General features: G+C 39.7%; 2 protein-coding genes across 2 annotated transcripts in view; one reads left to right on the top strand and one right to left on the bottom strand.

The window, feature by feature from the left end:
* The first annotated feature begins 2807 nt into the window (after window positions 1-2807).
* fam163b (family with sequence similarity 163 member B) lies at window positions 2808-9326 on the top strand. The gene is made up of 3 exons (XM_032577549.1): window positions 2808-3169; window positions 5463-5578; window positions 6319-9326. The coding sequence occupies exons 2-3, from the start codon at window positions 5486-5488 to the stop codon at window positions 6757-6759; spliced, it is 534 nt and encodes a 177-aa protein (XP_032433440.1). The 5' UTR covers window positions 2808-3169; window positions 5463-5485; the 3' UTR covers window positions 6760-9326.
* Window positions 9327-10046: 720 nt separating this feature from the next.
* ttc16 (tetratricopeptide repeat domain 16) overlaps window positions 10047-17770 on the bottom strand; it is a 28056-nt gene continuing 20332 nt past the window's right edge. Inside the window, exons 11-19 of the mRNA XM_032577567.1 lie at window positions 16752-17085; window positions 15635-15738; window positions 14410-14536; window positions 14122-14335; window positions 13105-13260; window positions 12389-12559; window positions 12108-12284; window positions 11488-11632; window positions 10047-10546 (exon numbers count right to left, since the gene is read on the bottom strand). Coding sequence (XP_032433458.1) covers window positions 10428-10546; window positions 11488-11632; window positions 12108-12284; window positions 12389-12559; window positions 13105-13260; window positions 14122-14335; window positions 14410-14536; window positions 15635-15738; window positions 16752-17085 — 1547 coding nt within the window. The 3' untranslated portion in view covers window positions 10047-10427. The remainder of the gene's footprint in view (window positions 10547-11487; window positions 11633-12107; window positions 12285-12388; window positions 12560-13104; window positions 13261-14121; window positions 14336-14409; window positions 14537-15634; window positions 15739-16751; window positions 17086-17770) is intronic.

The raw sequence follows: 17770 nt of genomic DNA, 5'->3' as shown, positions 1-17770 counted from the left end.
CTGATGCTCCGTCCGTTTCAGCCGATCCTCCACTGACTGACAAACTGAAAGCATCAAGTCTCCAAACAAACCTCCAAAAACAAAACTTCACAGTTTTTCCAGCACACATCATGAAAAACGAGTGAAAATGACGTGTTTAGTGCAGCTGTTTCTGTAACATCCATCAAATGGAGAATTTAACTGAACCAGACTGAAAACATGAGTAAGATTTCAAATGTAACCAACTCAGCCTGACGGCCCAAAAACAGAAACCTTAATGGGGTTTGAGTTTTCTTTGAAAATCAAATTAAACGCCTTCATCCAAACAAATCAAAGACAGTGGAGCAGCAGATCTGGTTCTGATCCGGTCCTTCCTCTGTTTGGTCTGAAGCAGCGGTTCTGTTTCTGCTGCCATGACGCAGAGCGACGACGGCTGACATCACGCGGCGAAACCTGAGGAAAACCTCAGGCGTCTGATGAACTCTGAGGTTAGGAGGGAAAGCAGAGGGGAAGGTCAGAGAGCGTCCCGCCTGCAGCGCCTGCAGCTCAGCCTGACCGCAGAGGGAAACTCTGGACGTTCATCTGGAGGCAGAATGACAGAAAAACAACAAACTGAGGAGGAACGCCGCTCTGACGGACAGACGTCTGCAGAAACTGCGGCTCCTTCCACAGGGTCAGATCGCCGCGCTACGACGGCGTACAGGGCCAAGACAGACAGAAAAAAAGAATAAAGTTCTGTGAAAAATATCTGAAATTTTGAGATTAATCTCAAAAATGTTCTAAAGTTTGAAAAGCTACAAAATGCCATAAAAAGGGGAAAAAATAAGATTAATCTCAGAAATGTTACAGAAAAACCTTGAAAACGTACAAGTTTCAGAAGTTGAATATTTTTGATTTTTGGAAATTTGTGGGTTTCAAAGATTCAAAATTTTCAATTTGGGAGTTTCAGAAACAGTTTTTCCATGAAAATTGTAAACTTTTCAAACTCTGAGTTTCAAATGTAAATTTTTTTGACTTTTGTTCTCAAAAAATTACTCGTATTCTTGTAGTTGTGACTTTTTTTGTAGTTATTCTGGTAATTATGAGCTAAAACCTGAAGAATTGGATACATTTTCACAGCTCCAGTGTTTTTGTGGTAAATAATCTAGATTAATTGTTCTTTCCTGTGATGGTTTCATCTGTTAAATAATCTGGAAAGTGAGTTTTAAAGTCTTCAGGATTTCTGGTCCGCTGGGAGCAGCTGAAGTGTTGAATGTCAGCATCAGAAACAGGAAGGAGGGAAAATAACCTCTAACTTCTCATCTCCATTAATATTACAAACTCTTGTCTGCACAATACAGGAGAATCTCAGCCTGTTAAATAATTCACACTATAAAATCCTTCCTTCCTTTTCCTCTGAAAGTCGTCGTTTCTCGGAGCGAGGCTGAAGGTCTCTTCACCGGTTCAGGGAAACGTTTCCAAACCATCCAGAGGTTCTGGAAATCCACATTTCTTCAGGGTCATCACTTTAAAACAACTTAACTTAGGAGTAAAAATTATTATTGTTAGAATAAGGATGATTCACTTTGGTCATGGTGGCAGATTTAGACTGTGATGCATCTCGTCTCTCCCTTTGTGTCAGAAACCCTAAAATAATATTTTACAGCATCAAATATTCACTCTGGAAATGTAAAAACATGAATCTGATTTCCTTTAAACTTTTAGCAGCACATTGAGGGCAAGTGAGTTTTTGTGTTTAGTTTATGTTGACTGACTCACCACTTTCACTCACTTTCTTCTCCTACTCTCTAATTTGCATTATTTGATATTTTTTCAACTGTTAACTTTGTTTCTCAGTTTTTCTCTCCACAGAAGCTACAGCTGGTCTGATTGGCTGCGTCTCCGTTGACCATATAACTGCAGTTTGACATTCAGAAATAAATCCTCTTAATGAAAACATGACAATTCAAAAAATCTCTTGTTTTTCAATCTAAAAAAAAACACTTTGAAGTTTTTTTTGTATCACGAATCACATGATCAACAACAGGATGTTTCCACTGGCGTAAACGACAAAGAAGACAACAGGAAATCCCTGAACGATGATGGAGCGGCATATTTCTTAACGACCTGCTGCTAAAGCAAACTTCCTCACGTGTGATTTTAATTGCCTTTCTTACTTAATTGAACCAGTGCAGCTGCAAAGCTTTGTTTTTCTGACATTAGTGGAACGTTTTGCGTTGTGTAGTGAAAATGCAGTTTGTGATTCTTTCCTGGAGGAGGAAAGTCAGGATGGTAGAAAAACTTCTCTACAGTTCACCGCTCCAGATGTGAGATCTTCAGGAACTCTTTGAAATGTCAGGACATTTTCAGTAAAGCTCTACTGGTCAGCACTGAGTCACGATGTCAGATAAACCAACACAGAAACGATTCAACAGGCACTGAATCTAAACCCTGAGGGATTCCCCATTAAAATGTGTCAAACTACGGCAACATTAGGCTAATGTAGAAAAAAATTATTTCATAATTGTGTATTTTCCATTAAATTATAAATTTTCAGCATGAAATTCACTTGGATTATTTTACTTAATTTTTTTCCTTTATTTATTGCAGATCAGCTTCAGAGTCACGTTCTTCCTTAAATCAACCAAATCTAACAGTTTCACTACAATCAGCGTCAGTTCCGGAAACCAGAGAAGAAAAATCAAAGTTTAAAGTCTCAGTTCCGGACGGAAAATTTCCTCTGATGCCTCTTTAGATTTCTGGGCTTTAAAGGACGTTTCGACGTGATGCTGCGGGATCATTTCCTCTGTTTGTTGTGACGCACTGTCTCATCCACGCAGCATCACGGACAGGATGAGACCGGATCCTCTGCGCGCAGCGCGCAGTCAGTGACCAGTGATCTGATCTGCAGTCAGCCGCGCTCTGCCTGTTTCCATGAAGATCTGGACATTTTAACTGACGGGACTTTTGTTGCTGCTTTAAATCGGAAAACCACAGAAAGTCCGTTCATCTCTGGAGAACGGTTCTGTTCTGCCACATCCACGGTGACTCCTGGTTGTGCGTGTTTCTGCCTCTGGTTCTCTCAGATCCCGGCCTGTGGATAAATCGGTTGGTTCCAGTTCGGAGTCTGGCGCTCGGTTCCACCTCTTCCCGCCTCCCGCTGCGCCCTGAAGCGGGGGAGACATGAGACCACCCAAACACTGAGTGACGGGTAAGACCCAGAGTGTTTATGGGATGAATCTGTGGCTGCAGCGAGGTGGGAAGTCTCTGCAGGAGTCGCTAGTTTCATGCGTAAAAAGCGCTGCAAATGCGTAAAATGGAATAGAAATAAGGAGTATGAATCTTTTTGGATCGTAACTATTCGAGATCAATTATTTGATACTATACGCTTATATAGTATCAGATTAAAAAAAAAACTTAATTCGGTTTTTATTTCTTTAAAAGCTTCCTATCGCCTTAAATCTGAAGTTTCTGGAGTCTCAGCCTTGGTTGATAAAATTATGATTAAAAAGAGAAATCCTTATTTATACACTGTAAACATTTAATATTTCCAAACAGCTTCATCTTTCATTAGCTGAAGCGGAGCTGGAAGACGTTTCACTGGGTGAGTCTGATCTGAGATGCTGATTCATTTCACTTTCAGAAAATCTGAACTGATTTCTGCTGCTGAAGCTTCATCAGTTCCTTTAGTTTTCATGGTTTGAATCTGTCCAGATGAAGCTGCTTTACAGGGAGAACATGTTCATTTAGTTTTTATTTTAGTTTTTTAATTTATTTGCTCAAAAGAAACTTCCTCAGAATTCATATTTGAGTGGCTTTAAATTCAAAATGCCTTTAAAGATGAACTCTGACTCGTCTCTGGATGCAGGACTTCATGTTGGTCTCTGTTGTTTTGGTTCCTTTGTTTTCCAAATGTTTTCTCCTCACTGGCTCAACACCTGCTGCCAGGGTTTTATAAGCTCTGCACTGGTGGCAGCACCATCCTGGCATCCTGCAGCCGAGTCTCTCATCTCATCTCTCTTTATAATCCAGTCTGCAGATTAGATTAAGAATAATTTCAGATTGATTATTTCACAGATTGACCTGAACTGAAGATTTAACTCAGGAATAATTGTTCTTCTTTTTAAAAGAATCATTTTAAGATGATAAAACTCTTTGCAATAAACAATAATCTAAATATTCAGAGCTGAACAAAAACTATAAAATGCCAAATTATTTCAACAGAATAACCGTGTTTCTGTAACAAACACATTTCCACTGAGGCGTTTAACAATCACTGATCCACCTGGACTAAAACGTTTCTGTCCAGCTTATTAAAATGTATTTTAAACTCTTTTAAACTCAGATTTACATTTCAAGCCTCATCACACCCAGAGGCTCAGATCAAATAAGACATCCACAGTCATTTGTTTCCTGCATTTCTGGTTTAATTTTAGAAACACTGAAGGAACGTTGAATAAATGTAACTGTTCAGGCAGCAGAGGAGCGTGAGTCAGAGGCCTGCAGCGGCGGAACGGGAAACGGCTGCTGATGCCTTTCTGTGTTTTAATTCACTAATTCCCACTTAATTCAGGTTTGGAAGTTGACAGGAAATAAATAAATGGTCTGTTATGTAACTTAAACTGCTCAACCTTTTGGACTGTGTGGTTTACTTCTTTTATTTTGAAATTCGTTCCCTTGTTCTTCAGATAAACCAGTCAGTTTTTTTGTTTCTGGCTTGTTGTTATTTCCTCTGGTTGTCTTTGTCTTATTAATTTTACTCCTTCAGTTCAGGAAAAGTGAAACTCTCTATTAACCCTTTACGGACCAGTGAAGTTAATTAGCTTTGCACCGTTTTCACTGTGAATGCAGCCAAACAGAAGCATGAATACTACAAATGTTGGTCCATACATACATATTTAATACTAATGTTATTATTAAAAGAGCTTTGATTCCAGTCTAGAGGTTGAAGTGTGAACTACACGCTTTTCAGTGTGACAGGCTGACCGCATTGAATTTGGCTGAAAAACTCGGTAAATAATAATCATTTACAGTTTAATCTCTAATAACTCATAACTGAATATCTAAAACATCATGAAAAAGTCAGATTTTGGTCAAACCAGTGGAACCTGCGATGTAATCAGTCGTCAGCATAAGGACTGACAGTAACACCGCGTCTCCTGATGATGTATAAATTAAAAAGTTTAGGGCCTTTAACTTTGAGGAACTCCACATCTAATTTGGTTTAGTTTAGATTTTCATGTTTTCTTCCCAATAAATGCACAAATGGTTGGAAAATATTCATTTTTTCAATCAGAACTGTTCAGAATAAACACAGAATCAATGTAGAGTTTTTACTGTGTTGTTTCTCCTTCTTGTCATGATTTCAACACATTAACCTTCCCTCTCATAATCCTTCATCTCCTGTTTCTGCCATGTTCCCATTTGTCCTCCCCTCCACCTGCTGGTTTCTCCTGTTTGACCTTGTTATCCGTCCCGTCGCCTCTTTGTTTGGCCGCCTGCAGCTGGTTGATGGGGAGGATTTCGGATGTCAGCCGGGACAGTGGTCATCGCAGGAGGAATTTTGGCTACAGTCATTTTACTGACCATCGTCGCTGTGTTGTGTTTATGTAGGCTGCAGGTTCGTCACCTTAAAACTTTTCTTTTACAACACAGATTGTGTACGATCTAAAATTAAAATGTTAATGTACGTTTAGTCAGTGTGGACTTTTACTTTTACTAGAGTACATTTTATCTACTTACTTGTACTTTTACTTAAGTAAAGTATTAAGTAAAGTATTTTCTCCACCACTGGAAACTGCCAAACAGCTTGTTGACAAAGAGAATGTGTTTATTGGTTTTTATGTAGACTACTGCCACCTGCAGGTGGGAGTTAGCATCACTTAAGCCCATGTTAATGTTTGGGGGAAATTTGTAATAAACTCACTATTATGCATTAGAGTGAAAAATGCTGGGTGTGTTGAGTTTGTGTGATCGCGAAATCCCGAGAAACTGGAGGGATTGATATAATTTGGTGTCTGGAGTCTAGAGAGACAAATAAAATCTGTTACACCAGATTCTGTGACAACAGTATATGTGACAGTAGGAGGCGCTGTTGTAAAAAGCCTAACAAAAGCTAACATTTGAACAGTAATATTATGATTATTTTGGAAATATAGACAGTCACAGAACTTGATAGCTCGTGTCAGATATTGTCATCACACTGTAAGTTACAGAAAAAGACTAAACTTTACGACTCAAGTGTTTAATGTTTGTCTTGCAACAGCGCCTCCTACCGTCACAACATAAGGTCATCACTTGAGTGTGACACCTCAAAGGAACAGAAGATGTTTTGTTACTAATTGTTTAATTGCTGTGCAGTATTACTGCTGCAAGCCGGAGGAGTCTGAGAAGGACGACGAGGAACCGGAGCTGTCCACCATGTCGCCCTCTCGGCCCCTGGCTCTGTGCGCTCCGCCCACGCCTCCCACGCCGGAGCACTACAGCGACGAGCTCGAGTCGTACCCGCCCACCTTCCTCACCGAGGCCAACGGGCCCTGCAGCTACTCCCCGCCGCCGCCGGCGCCGCCGCGCCGGGGCCAGCGGGTCCACGCCTTCTGCCCGTCCTGCGCCCGCTGCTCGCTGCCCTTCTACCTGCAGCATCCGGAGCGGCTGTGCAACGGCGGCCGCAGGATCAGCTACCGGACTGTGCAGCAGCAGGACCTGGAGCTGCCCGCCGACCTGGACAGCTTCTACCAAAAACTGATCCGCTCCTACACCATGAAGGAGGTGGTGAACCACAGCGTGAGCACCGACGTGTAGCTGCCGCCAGGATCAGGGCCGATGGAGAAAAGGAGCAAAGTTCTGCCAAAATACGCAGAAGTCTTGAGATTAATCTAACATTTTTGAGAAAAAAAACAAACAACGCAATTCCTGAGTTTGAAAAACCAAGAATTTGCTAGAAAAAAACTCACAAATTCTCAGATTGATCTCAGAAATGTTCTAAAAATCACAATTATTTCTGAATACAACATTTGCTGGAAAAAACTAACATTTTCTAGAAAAACTAAATTTCTGAGAAAAATCAGTGGAAATTTTTATATTAATTTCAGAAATATTCTAGATAAACAAATAATTTCTGAATTTGAAAAGTTGTAAATTTGCTTGAAAAAAAAGTTCCGTTTGACAATTCAAAAATTTCCAGGCAAAAAACTCAAACATTTTCACATTAATATCAGAAATTTCTAAGAAAAAACAAGGATATGTTCATTTGTAAAAAAAATCTCTGAAATGTTTGAGAAAAAGACATTTCTGAGTTTCAAACATCAAAAATGATTCCTTCTTTCCACCTGCAGTGGCTCTGATACGCCGTGGAAAACTGTCTGCAGCTGAAAACTGTTTCTGAACAGATTCTGTCTGTCAGCATCAAAATGATCATTTATAACCAATATATCTGAATCTGTGGTAGCTAGACCACCAAATGATAGACTTACTGATGTTTCTTTATGAATTTAAATAAAAACATACGAGTAGATTTAAAGCTGCAGTATGTAACTTTAGAAAAATCACCATATGAGACATCTGTGAAAGAAATCAATCTCCACCTTCTGTCTGCAGAAATGCAACAAAAACAACCAATCAGAGCCAGGAGGAGGGTCTTAGCGCTGGCAATCATCCACATGTATGTGCTGCTCGATGTGCTAACGGCAGAGAAGCAACTCACTGTTCTGCTAACTAGCCTTAGCATTCATGACAGGCTGTAGAGAAGGAGCTGTAACAGCAGAGAGAAAGCGGAGGACGTGAGCGCTGCATACAGGAGGATGATTGACAGCGCCAAGAACAGTGTATTTATGCAGATGGCAGTAGGACGACAGGGAGAAAGCAAAGGAGCTCTTTAGATTATCTGTCTTATTCTATCACAACATAATGATAGTTTTAACATATATGTAAAAATCTAACTTTTAAAAAAAACAAGTTACATATTTTAACAGATTTTATTCAAGGAAACAAAATAATTCTGATAATGTTTCAAATAAATTGGTAAATAGATTCAATTTTCAGATAAAAAAAACTTATTATAATGTAAGTTTAGCTTCTTTGTGTTATTCCTGTAAGTGACGGAGATCCACTGTTTAAATATTAGTATTAGCACACATTTCACTTCGTGTTTGTTTTCACTTAAACTCATAAAAATAAAAAATGTTGATTCATGTTCCTCAGCAAACTGCCTTTAAATGTTTAAAGAGCGTATGCTGACCCAGCTTTAGTTCCAGGAACAGAAAACATTTATTAATATATTAAATATTACTGTAAATGAAACTGTTTTTCAGAGACAGGATCCTTATGAGGGACTGACATGTATAATAGCAAACCATAAACTTTACACACAAAAACAGTTACAAATAAAGTGAAACTTTTGTAGAAATTGTCTGTTATGAGAATTTTGTTATGAGAATAAAGTCCAAAAAATACCAGAATGAAGTATTGCAATTTAATTCTTGTAATTTTATTATTTTATTCACATCATTTTATTTTTTTTTATAAACTTAATATGGCCTCTAAACTCCGTCATAAGTTTGAAAGTCAAGCTGGGAGTTTTTGATCTTTGTTCAAACTTTAAAATAGAAAATTAAAAGTTGATTTCAGTAAAGTAGTTTGAGTCAGAGAGACAACAGAGACACAGCTCCAGATTTTATAAAATATATAAAAATGACCCATAATCTCACATCTGGACGTGTTGTTTATAAATTGAGAAAATAACAAAAAAGAAAACATTTTCATTTGAGCTGTTATTTAATGGAAATTAAAGTACCTTCATGTTTTCAGCTAATATTAACAGTACACAATGTTCATACTTCAGTTTTGTACAAAGAGGTATCAGTTATATAAAAACACACAGTACCAACAGTTTAAAATACACATCTGAGTACATTTCAGCCATACTTCAAGTGTCAGGAATCTGTCTGTCTGCGCTCCGGAGAACCAGACCAGAACTGGCATCAGTTGACCCGACTGAGAACCGTCAGCTGGCGTCGGGACCGTCACGATAAATGAAAATGTGCTACGACTAATAAATACGCTCCCGCACGGTGCAGGCGGGTCCAACGGGAATGTTTCTGACATGGTGCTGCAGCGAGCCGGACACCAAAACCACCTTAAATATCAACACTGTCTGTAATAAAGTCATGCAGGATATTCAGCTGGGAAATAATTTAGGATTTTTGCTGCAGCGAAGAACATGACACAAGGTGTAAAATCATCTTCATCTTCGGCTCGACAGCAGAACTGATAACTGATAAATAATCAATAACAACTGATACTAAAGGACTTACAGTCTGTGTAGCAAAAAAGGAAACAAAATCATGTAATAAAGTTCTGCTTTTTAAAAACGTTTCCTCATTATTCACAGTAGCTGCTTTAAAAACAAAAGGCCTCGATTGGACTGTCCCGGATATTATCCGGACAAAAATATCTCAAGAATCTGGAAAAGAATCCAAACAGTGCTGAAGTGAGCATGCCAAGCCAGTAGGGGGCGATGAGTTTCAATTTAAGGATGAAAACAAGAGGATGAAACATGATCACTACTATTGAGTTCTGTTTGTAAAGTTATCCAGTCAGTTTTTCAAAGTCATATTTAAACTTTTAGTCACTTATTTCTAAATGTCACAGTTTCAAACTAAGTATTTATTTAGCAAGCTAACTATTTAGCTTAGAGTCAAATATTTATCTTGGCAAATAAATATTTGGCTCCAAACTAAGTATTTAGCTAGCAAGCTAAATGTTTAGCCTCAAACTAAATATTTAGGAAACAACCTAAGTAGTTTGCTAAATTAAATATTTAGATAGTAAGCTAGATAGTTAGTGTGAAGCTAACTAAATCTTCTGCTAAAAACAAGCTACATATTTAACTAGATTCAATATTTAATTAGTAAGGTAAATATTTGGCTCCAAACTAATTATGTAGCTAAAAAGCTGAATATTTAGCATCAACCTAAATATTTAGCTATTGAGTTATGTATTTAACTAGCAAGCTAAGTATTTAGTGTGGAGCTAACTAAATATTTGGTTACAAAAATTCATATTTAGCTGTTAAGCTAAATATTTAGCTTCAAATTAAATATTTAGCTACAAGCTAAATATATCTAAATATTTAGTTTGGATTTAAGTATTTAGCTTGCTAGCTGACTATGTAGCTTGAATCTGTGACATTTATGAATTAATAAAAAACCTGATGAAAATATGTTAGTTTTCTATTATTACAGGCTAAATAACCCAAATTATTTCTGTTCATTTTTGACTGTAACTTTACAAACGGCCCTCCAAATTCTACATCTTTAAATTTATAACAATCTAAGCTAATCACTGATGATTTTAACTAAAAAGCTGGACAGGTCAATAGAAACTTGACCAGACGAGGGAAACGGCGGAGATATTTGTGTGTTTTTATGAAGAGAGCTGAAGCGACGCTGCAGTTGCGGTGTCCCGGTCCGTCATGGCCGAACGGCTCGGCAGGAGTGGCAGCAGGCCTTGCTGTAGTACCAGTGGCTGCACAGGTTGACCTTCAGAGCCAGCAGGCAGTTGGTGGAGGGTCGGTCCTGACAGCTCTCATCTGGAAAACAATCAGGAAAAACAGCAGCCAATGAAGCTACTCAAAGCACAGAGGCTGGAGAAACATCCTGGAAAATTAGAGAAAAAAAAGAATTTAACAAACACATAAAGCAGCTCAATGTATTTAATTATCTAGATGTATTTTATGCTTTTCTTCTCTCTTTTTGTAATGTATGTTGACCACTGTTTGCTTTGTCAGCTTCAGTTGTTTTTAAAGTAAAGTAAAATAAAAGAATTTTAACTTGACATTACCTTTTGTCAGTACCGGATTGCCTGCATGTTTTGACAAGCGTTAATTTTTAATTACATAGATTTTAACGTGTTATAAAATGTTAACGCAATTAGTCAGGTTTTTTGCTCTATTTGCGTGATGCACAAGCGACGAAACAATAACAATGGACGATGACAATTTCTGCTTCATAATTGATCTGATTGGACACTTTAAAAGACGATTGTTGTGTTGAAGTTGTGCTGAAAGGAGCTAGCATGTCAGTGAATAATAAAGGATTTATTCCATTATTGAACTGGTTGTTCAATCAAAATTCAATTTACCATAGTTTTAAATTAATATTTAAATAAATATTTTACTTATTTTTATATTTTAATCTCATTCTAAAGAGGAGAGTCAGTGCTTTTTTAATTGGTTTTCAATATTTTAAAGTATTGAGTTCAGCGCCATTTTGAATCCTGTTATATTTATGTTTATTGTGTATTGATGGGAAGACTTGTTGGGCGAGGCGGACATGTTGGAGGTGGTGGACATGTTGGGCGAGGCGGACATGTTGGGCGAGGCGGACATGTTGGAGGTGGCGGACATGTTGGGCGAGGCGGACATGTTGGGTGAGGCGGACATGTTGGAGGTGGCGGACATGTTGGAGGTGGTGGACATGTTGGGCGAGGCGGACATGTCGGAGTGGCTTTGTGTTCCACACCTTCTCCTACCTGGAGGCTCGGTGGGGCAGGCCTGCAGCGTGCACGTCTGCTTGGCCACCGGCTTGGTGAGCGGGTCGCAGCCCCGGACCAACTCCCTGCCCTGGTAGCACTTCACGTCCCGCATCCTCACACCAACGCCGCATGTCTTTGTGCACTGAGGACATACAGAGACAGAAAGATGGCCGCCACCTCTGGATGACAAGTCCTGGACTCTAACTGGAGGAGACGGTCGACAATCAACTCCATTCTCTGACCTATGAACCTTAAAACTGCACTTGAATGTCTAGTAATGGATGGCAACTGACTGGCATCCAACCAACCAACCATCAACCAACCAACCATCAACCAACTATCCAACCAACCATCAACCAACCAACCATCAACCAACTATCCAACCAACCATCAACCAACCAACCATCAACCAACTATCCAACCAACCATCCAACAATCCATGAATCTTCTTTTTCTAAAAGTTCTTTGATTGATGGAGGAGTACAAACAAAATGTTATGACAGAAACTGAACAATTGAAAATAGAAAGACAATAATAAAAATAAATGTGATTTAACGCTGAAGCATAAATTAAGCTAATAAAACAAACAAAAAGGCGCCGCAGTCTGAGTGACGTACCTCGGACCAGGGCGTGGTGTACCATTTGAAGCACGGCCTCTCGAAACACGTGGCTTCATCCTCTGGCTTCTCGCCGCCTCCACACGCCTCTTCATCAAACATCTGGAACTTTCCTCCGCTGACGCCGGCGCAGAGGACGATCCGCCGTTTCACTCCGCGGCCGCAGGTCGTGTTGCACTGCAGACAGAAACGCAGAGTTTACCGGCTCCAGAAACTCGCTCAGCAGATTTATTGCTGGAGATAAACCAGGTGAAGGTTCGCCGTGCCGACGCTGGACTCACCCGCTCCCAGTCCTGGCTCAGCCAGTGCGGAGCGCAGTCCCTCTCTCCACAGGGGTGGATGGCCAGAGGCTTGTTCTCCGGGGAACACTGGTGTTCAGGAACCACGCGGCCCTCAGGGGTCTTACAGTAAACATGTCGGACCATCCGGCCGTGGCCACACGACCCGGAGCACTGCAACCACCGACGGAGACACAAATCAGACACCGTTAGGCCTGTAACGATTATGATAATTATGTCCCAGTAATTATTATGATTAACAATAATACTGTTAACGGCAGTATACAATAATATTATAAGTTCATCCTCTGAAAAACCAATAAACTTTAATTTAATAAAGAACACTTCACTCTGGAACTGGCAGGTATTTTAAATATCCAAAATAAAACACGACAACCAAAAACAATAAATAAAATAAACATACAGAAAACCAAAACCATGTAGAAAATGGATAACGATGTCTGTTAAAAAATATTAAAATCATCAGGATGGAAACTCCTTTTTCATTTTTCATGCAATAATTTAATGAATTGTTTGTTTATTTATTGAACAGGATTACACATCATGTTCCATAAAGAAACGTAAACATGGTCAAAAATATTTAAATGATTTGGAGACAAAGGATTTTATCTTTAACTTTCTATTTTCTTGCTGATGAGGGATTCCTGCTCGTTTCTGTAATTGTGAATTAAAAACCAAATCCCAGTGAAAACACTCACAGGGCCCCACTCCGACACGGTCCAGTGGCGCTCGCAGGGCGGCCCCGTGCAGTTCTTCACGTTTGGCGGCTGGGTCATGGGGTCACAGGGTCGGGTCTCATCCGAGCAGCGGACGTCTCGCGTCACCTGAGCTTTACGGCCGCATTTCGCCGGGCACTGCAGCAGAGACAGCCACTGTCATCCCAAATGTTACAACAGTTTAGCGATTATAAAACTCACTGAAAATAAAACATCTGCAGAGATTTAGATCCTGAGACAAGAAAACAAATAATTTCTCTCTAAGTTGCTACGTCTGTAAGGTTAAAATCAACAGCTATAATAAGGCTGGTATGATGTAAGTTAGCAGGTATATTAACGGGCCTGTCATGATAACACATTTTACTGAAAGATAAATCGTCTCTGAAGTTACAAAACTTATACTATTATACTATTGAGACTATTTTCATGTAATATAATGGTAATGGCTTATTAATGCAAGAAGACATTCCCAAAGTTCAACAAACTTTGAATTCTAATGAACATTTAACATTGGAAGACATTTTAAATCTCCAAAATAAATAGAAACAACAAATAAAATTCATCATAAAATCTCTGTAAACAAAATTGTCTTTAAAAATAGATCAAGTTGAGACCAAAACACCAGACTGAAGAGTTTTAACATCCAGTTTTTTGTAGAAAGAGAGCAGAGAAAAAAAACATAAATGATGCAAACAGAAATTCTTGAGTTTGTTTTAATTTTTTATGCAATTAACTGATTTATTGCTTACTGCGACAGGCCTGTGTGTTACACATAGGGTAGCTTATGAATGCTAAAAAATCTGGTGTCGACATTTTGGAAAGGGGGCCCCAAATGAAAATCTGCTCAGGGCCCCAAGAAGCCCTAGACCGGCCCTGACCTTCAACAGCTTAGAGGTTCCTGAAAACAAAATTCACTTGAAAATAAAACAAAAACGTGTCGAGATTTGGATCCAGAGTGGAAGGAGTTTGATGACGCGTGAATCCTGAGTGGAGCCTCACCTCCGTCCACTCCGCCACCTCCCACTGCGGGCCGCAGGTGGGGCTCTTGCAGGCGCGCCTCTCCAGGGGGCGCTCCAGGTCGGCCATGGTGCAGAGGTCGCTGTAGACGGAGCTGTCCAGGCCCGGGGACAGCATCTTCCAGCAGCGGACCTGCCGGAACTGGAAGCCCTCGCCGCAGGTCCGGGAGCACTCGCTCCAGCTGCTCGCCTCCCACCTGGAAAACCCACATCCACCTCAAACTGGGACGAACTGGGACATGATGGGAGGAGACGTTTTAACCGACTCTACCTCGGCTGACACTCTCTGCCGATGCAGAAGTCGTGGACCGGTTCTGGCCTAGTCAGAGCGTCACAGTACATGTCGTGGACCTCCACGCCGTCGTAGCGAACACACGAGACGAAGGACTTGGACACGCCTGGACCCGGATGGACGAGATTAAAGTTATTCCTTCCTAAAGTTATTATTTAAATGTTCAACCTCTCCTCCAGGTCAGTATTCACTAAACTATCCTAATTTCTCGTTAAAATGAGATTTGCTCCAACGAGATTTAGTTTTATGTCTCATTATAACGACATATAGAATTTTGTCTTGTTATAACAATTATAAACTTCACATTAAAATGAAAAGGTTTTTATAACTTTATGTTATAAAGAGAAAGTTCTAGTTATAATGAGATGCACAACAAAAGATGAGTCATTATGATTTTCCCTTTACTTTAATGAGTTTTATCTCTCGTCATAAAGGGATACAACATCTTTTCTCAATGTATAAAACTTTATCTCTTTATGACAATCATAAATGTTTCATTGAAACAAGAAAATTTTCCACTTTAGTAAGTTCTGCGTCTTATAAAGAGAAATTTAACTTGCTGCATACTTTTATAACAAGATGCAAAACCAAAAATAAAACATGTTTTACATCATCATGATTCTGGTTACAATGAGAAACTTTCTCGTTTTTACGAGATGAGTCTTATATCTCGAAAATGTGTTTTAATGAGATACATTATTATCATTATTTTTTATTATTTAATGAGATATAAAAACGCACTCCTCTGAACAATTTCTTAGAAATTCGCTCTAATTTTTTAATTAGAAAAATCTTGTAATTAGAAAAATAAATTCAGAGATGATACAATGACTGTTTGTAATATTTGCAGTGGTTGCATATTACCTAATAAAGAGAAATAATAGAGAGAAACTAAGATTATTTTAGTAAAACTGAAATTCTGTGGTAAATTATATCCCTATATCCCTAAATTATATTTTTTAAGGTGAAATATTGAATAAATTATATAATGTTTTATTTAACTGGTACTGTAAATACCGACTGATTGACTTGTAAATGTTAATGTTACTGTGAAACATTCTAACCTTTAAAAATAACAGAAAGATAAAAACACTTTTAGCTGCGATTGCTGCCACCCTCCTCTGTGAAAACTAAAAGGAGCTTCATGTGAGAGTGAAGAAGTTCTGGTTCCAGACGCTCTGAACCTGTCGGGTCGCAGCGTTACCTATGGAGCAGGTCATGCTGCACGGCTCCTGGGAGGAAAGTTTCCAGCGGTACATGTCTGCAGCGCTCAGCTTCAGATTCTTCTGGAAGAACTTCTGATTCCCCCTGGTGAACACAGAGAAGGTCAGCAGCGCTGCTCAGGAAACACCGGCAGAATTCACCAGAACTTTAATTCAGATGTGATTTCAGCTCACTGTGGACCAGAGCGACGCAGAAAACAGGAAGTACCTGCAGACAGAAACCTGCTACGGCAAGCCGTTGTAACATAAAATCTGTTTAATCTGTAATTACATCACAGATATCTAATATGGTAATATAAAATATTTGTGTTACATCCTGACTAGTAAGAATAAAAATTAAAGATGTTTTCTATTACATTTTGATGAGTCAAATTTCCTTTCCGGATGTCTGAAATGATGTCACCGGATTCGACATTTGACGGGTCAGATATCCGCAAATAGAGCTCAAGATATCTGGAACATAATTATGACAAATCAAAGTAACATTTTTTGATCGCTGAATTAAGACTTGTGTGTAAGCGTCCATCTGCTGCCAGTCAGCTGTCCGAACAGTCGCCTGCAAAATGTTTGAGTTTCATGAACAAAACTGGAAGAAAATGGAAAAATGTGGAAAAATGAACATTTTTCTTCTCTTCTGACACACATTAAACTTAAAAAACAGCCTAGAGAAGCTGAAAGCTGTTCCCAAGCTGACAATAGAGCATCATTTAAAAATATTATTTTTATTTTTCATTGTTTTATTGAAATTTCAAAACGTCACAAGTATATAACATTTTGACTCAACAGAAAACAAATCCAAGATATCAGGAAGGTCTTTCTAACCAGTCATGACACTGAAACCATTTAATTTCATTCTTAATTCTATTTTTTAAATCAATTATTTCAGAATTTATTTCCAGTTTTAATACTTAAAACTTGTAATTTATTTCTCTGCCAGGTGTTTTATTTAAACTTATTAACTCCTCGTCACATATTATTGGATAATTTGTGATTTTTCTGTGTTTTCTTTCCATTTTCTCTGTTTTTTCCCTCCTGGCTGCTGAACAGGTGAAACCAACATAAATTATAGGATTATTGTTCGGTTCCGTTCGATCTCACCTGGTTCTGTTGGAGCGGCCGGCGCCGGTCTGGGCCGTGCGGTTCTGGTTGTCCCCGCTGTCGTTGCCTTTGTGGCCCAAAGCGAACTCCAGCGTGTCGTTCAGGTCCAGCGGGCCGGCCGGCCGCTCCGGGTCGCTCAGGCCCGCCTCGGGGGGGAACAGGGCGTCGCCCTCCGTCAGCAGCTGGTTGGTGGAGATGTTGATCAGCAGCTCATCCGGACCCATCCGTCCGTCCAGCAGAACCCGCCAGATCAGGTTGGTGGAGTCCGGCCCAGTATCCAGGGCGGCATCATCGGGGGGAGGCTTGGCGGTGCCGTGAGTTTGGCTGCTGTTTCCTTGACCCAGATCAGAGATGATTAGCTTTGATCAGCGGCGCCACTGGCTCTAAAGGTCTCCTGTTCAGGTTAGGTCTCTACAAAACATGTTCACTTCATTTTTAAATAATTCCTAGATAACGAGACTTTATTCTGCTCAGTTCTGCACTTTGAGCCGTTTTAGGATGTGTGTCACTTTAAATGCAAATAAGCGGCTGCTGGCCCCGCCCCTGACTCGCACATGAAAATAGCTGCGCAACTATACAACCGTACATGTTGGAAAAGCAGAAGTGGAGCCTGCTGCACAACCAACAAGAATGCAGCAAGTGGTTTCTGGATGGGAAGTCAACAATAAAACACTCGTCTTTTCCAGCAGCCATTGTACAGTGAAAACTGAGCTAAAACCAGCTGGAGCTCAGCTTGCGTTGCTAGGTAACGGGCAGTGCCCGTTAATTGTGACTGAAGGTTTTAGAAACGCCTACTTACTTTTTCTTAAGCGTTTGGGTTATTTTTAGAAGCAGTTGAGACACAAATGGAAACATAAAACATGCAAAATGTGAATCACATGCACAGGATGTGAGCGAAGGCAGCGGGCGAAGACAGAGTTCCTCAAACAGCAACAGAAACGGAAAAGTTACTTTTCCACTTTAAGATGTTCAGTGTAATAGAAACCGATTCCAGTACAAAATATGATCGTCAGCAATTA

Source organism: Xiphophorus hellerii, chromosome 12, assembly GCF_003331165.1.
Source record: "Xiphophorus hellerii strain 12219 chromosome 12, Xiphophorus_hellerii-4.1, whole genome shotgun sequence".
Classification (NCBI taxonomy): Eukaryota; Metazoa; Chordata; class Actinopteri; order Cyprinodontiformes; family Poeciliidae; genus Xiphophorus; species Xiphophorus hellerii.
This window is presented reverse-complemented; position numbering and strand designations above follow the sequence as displayed.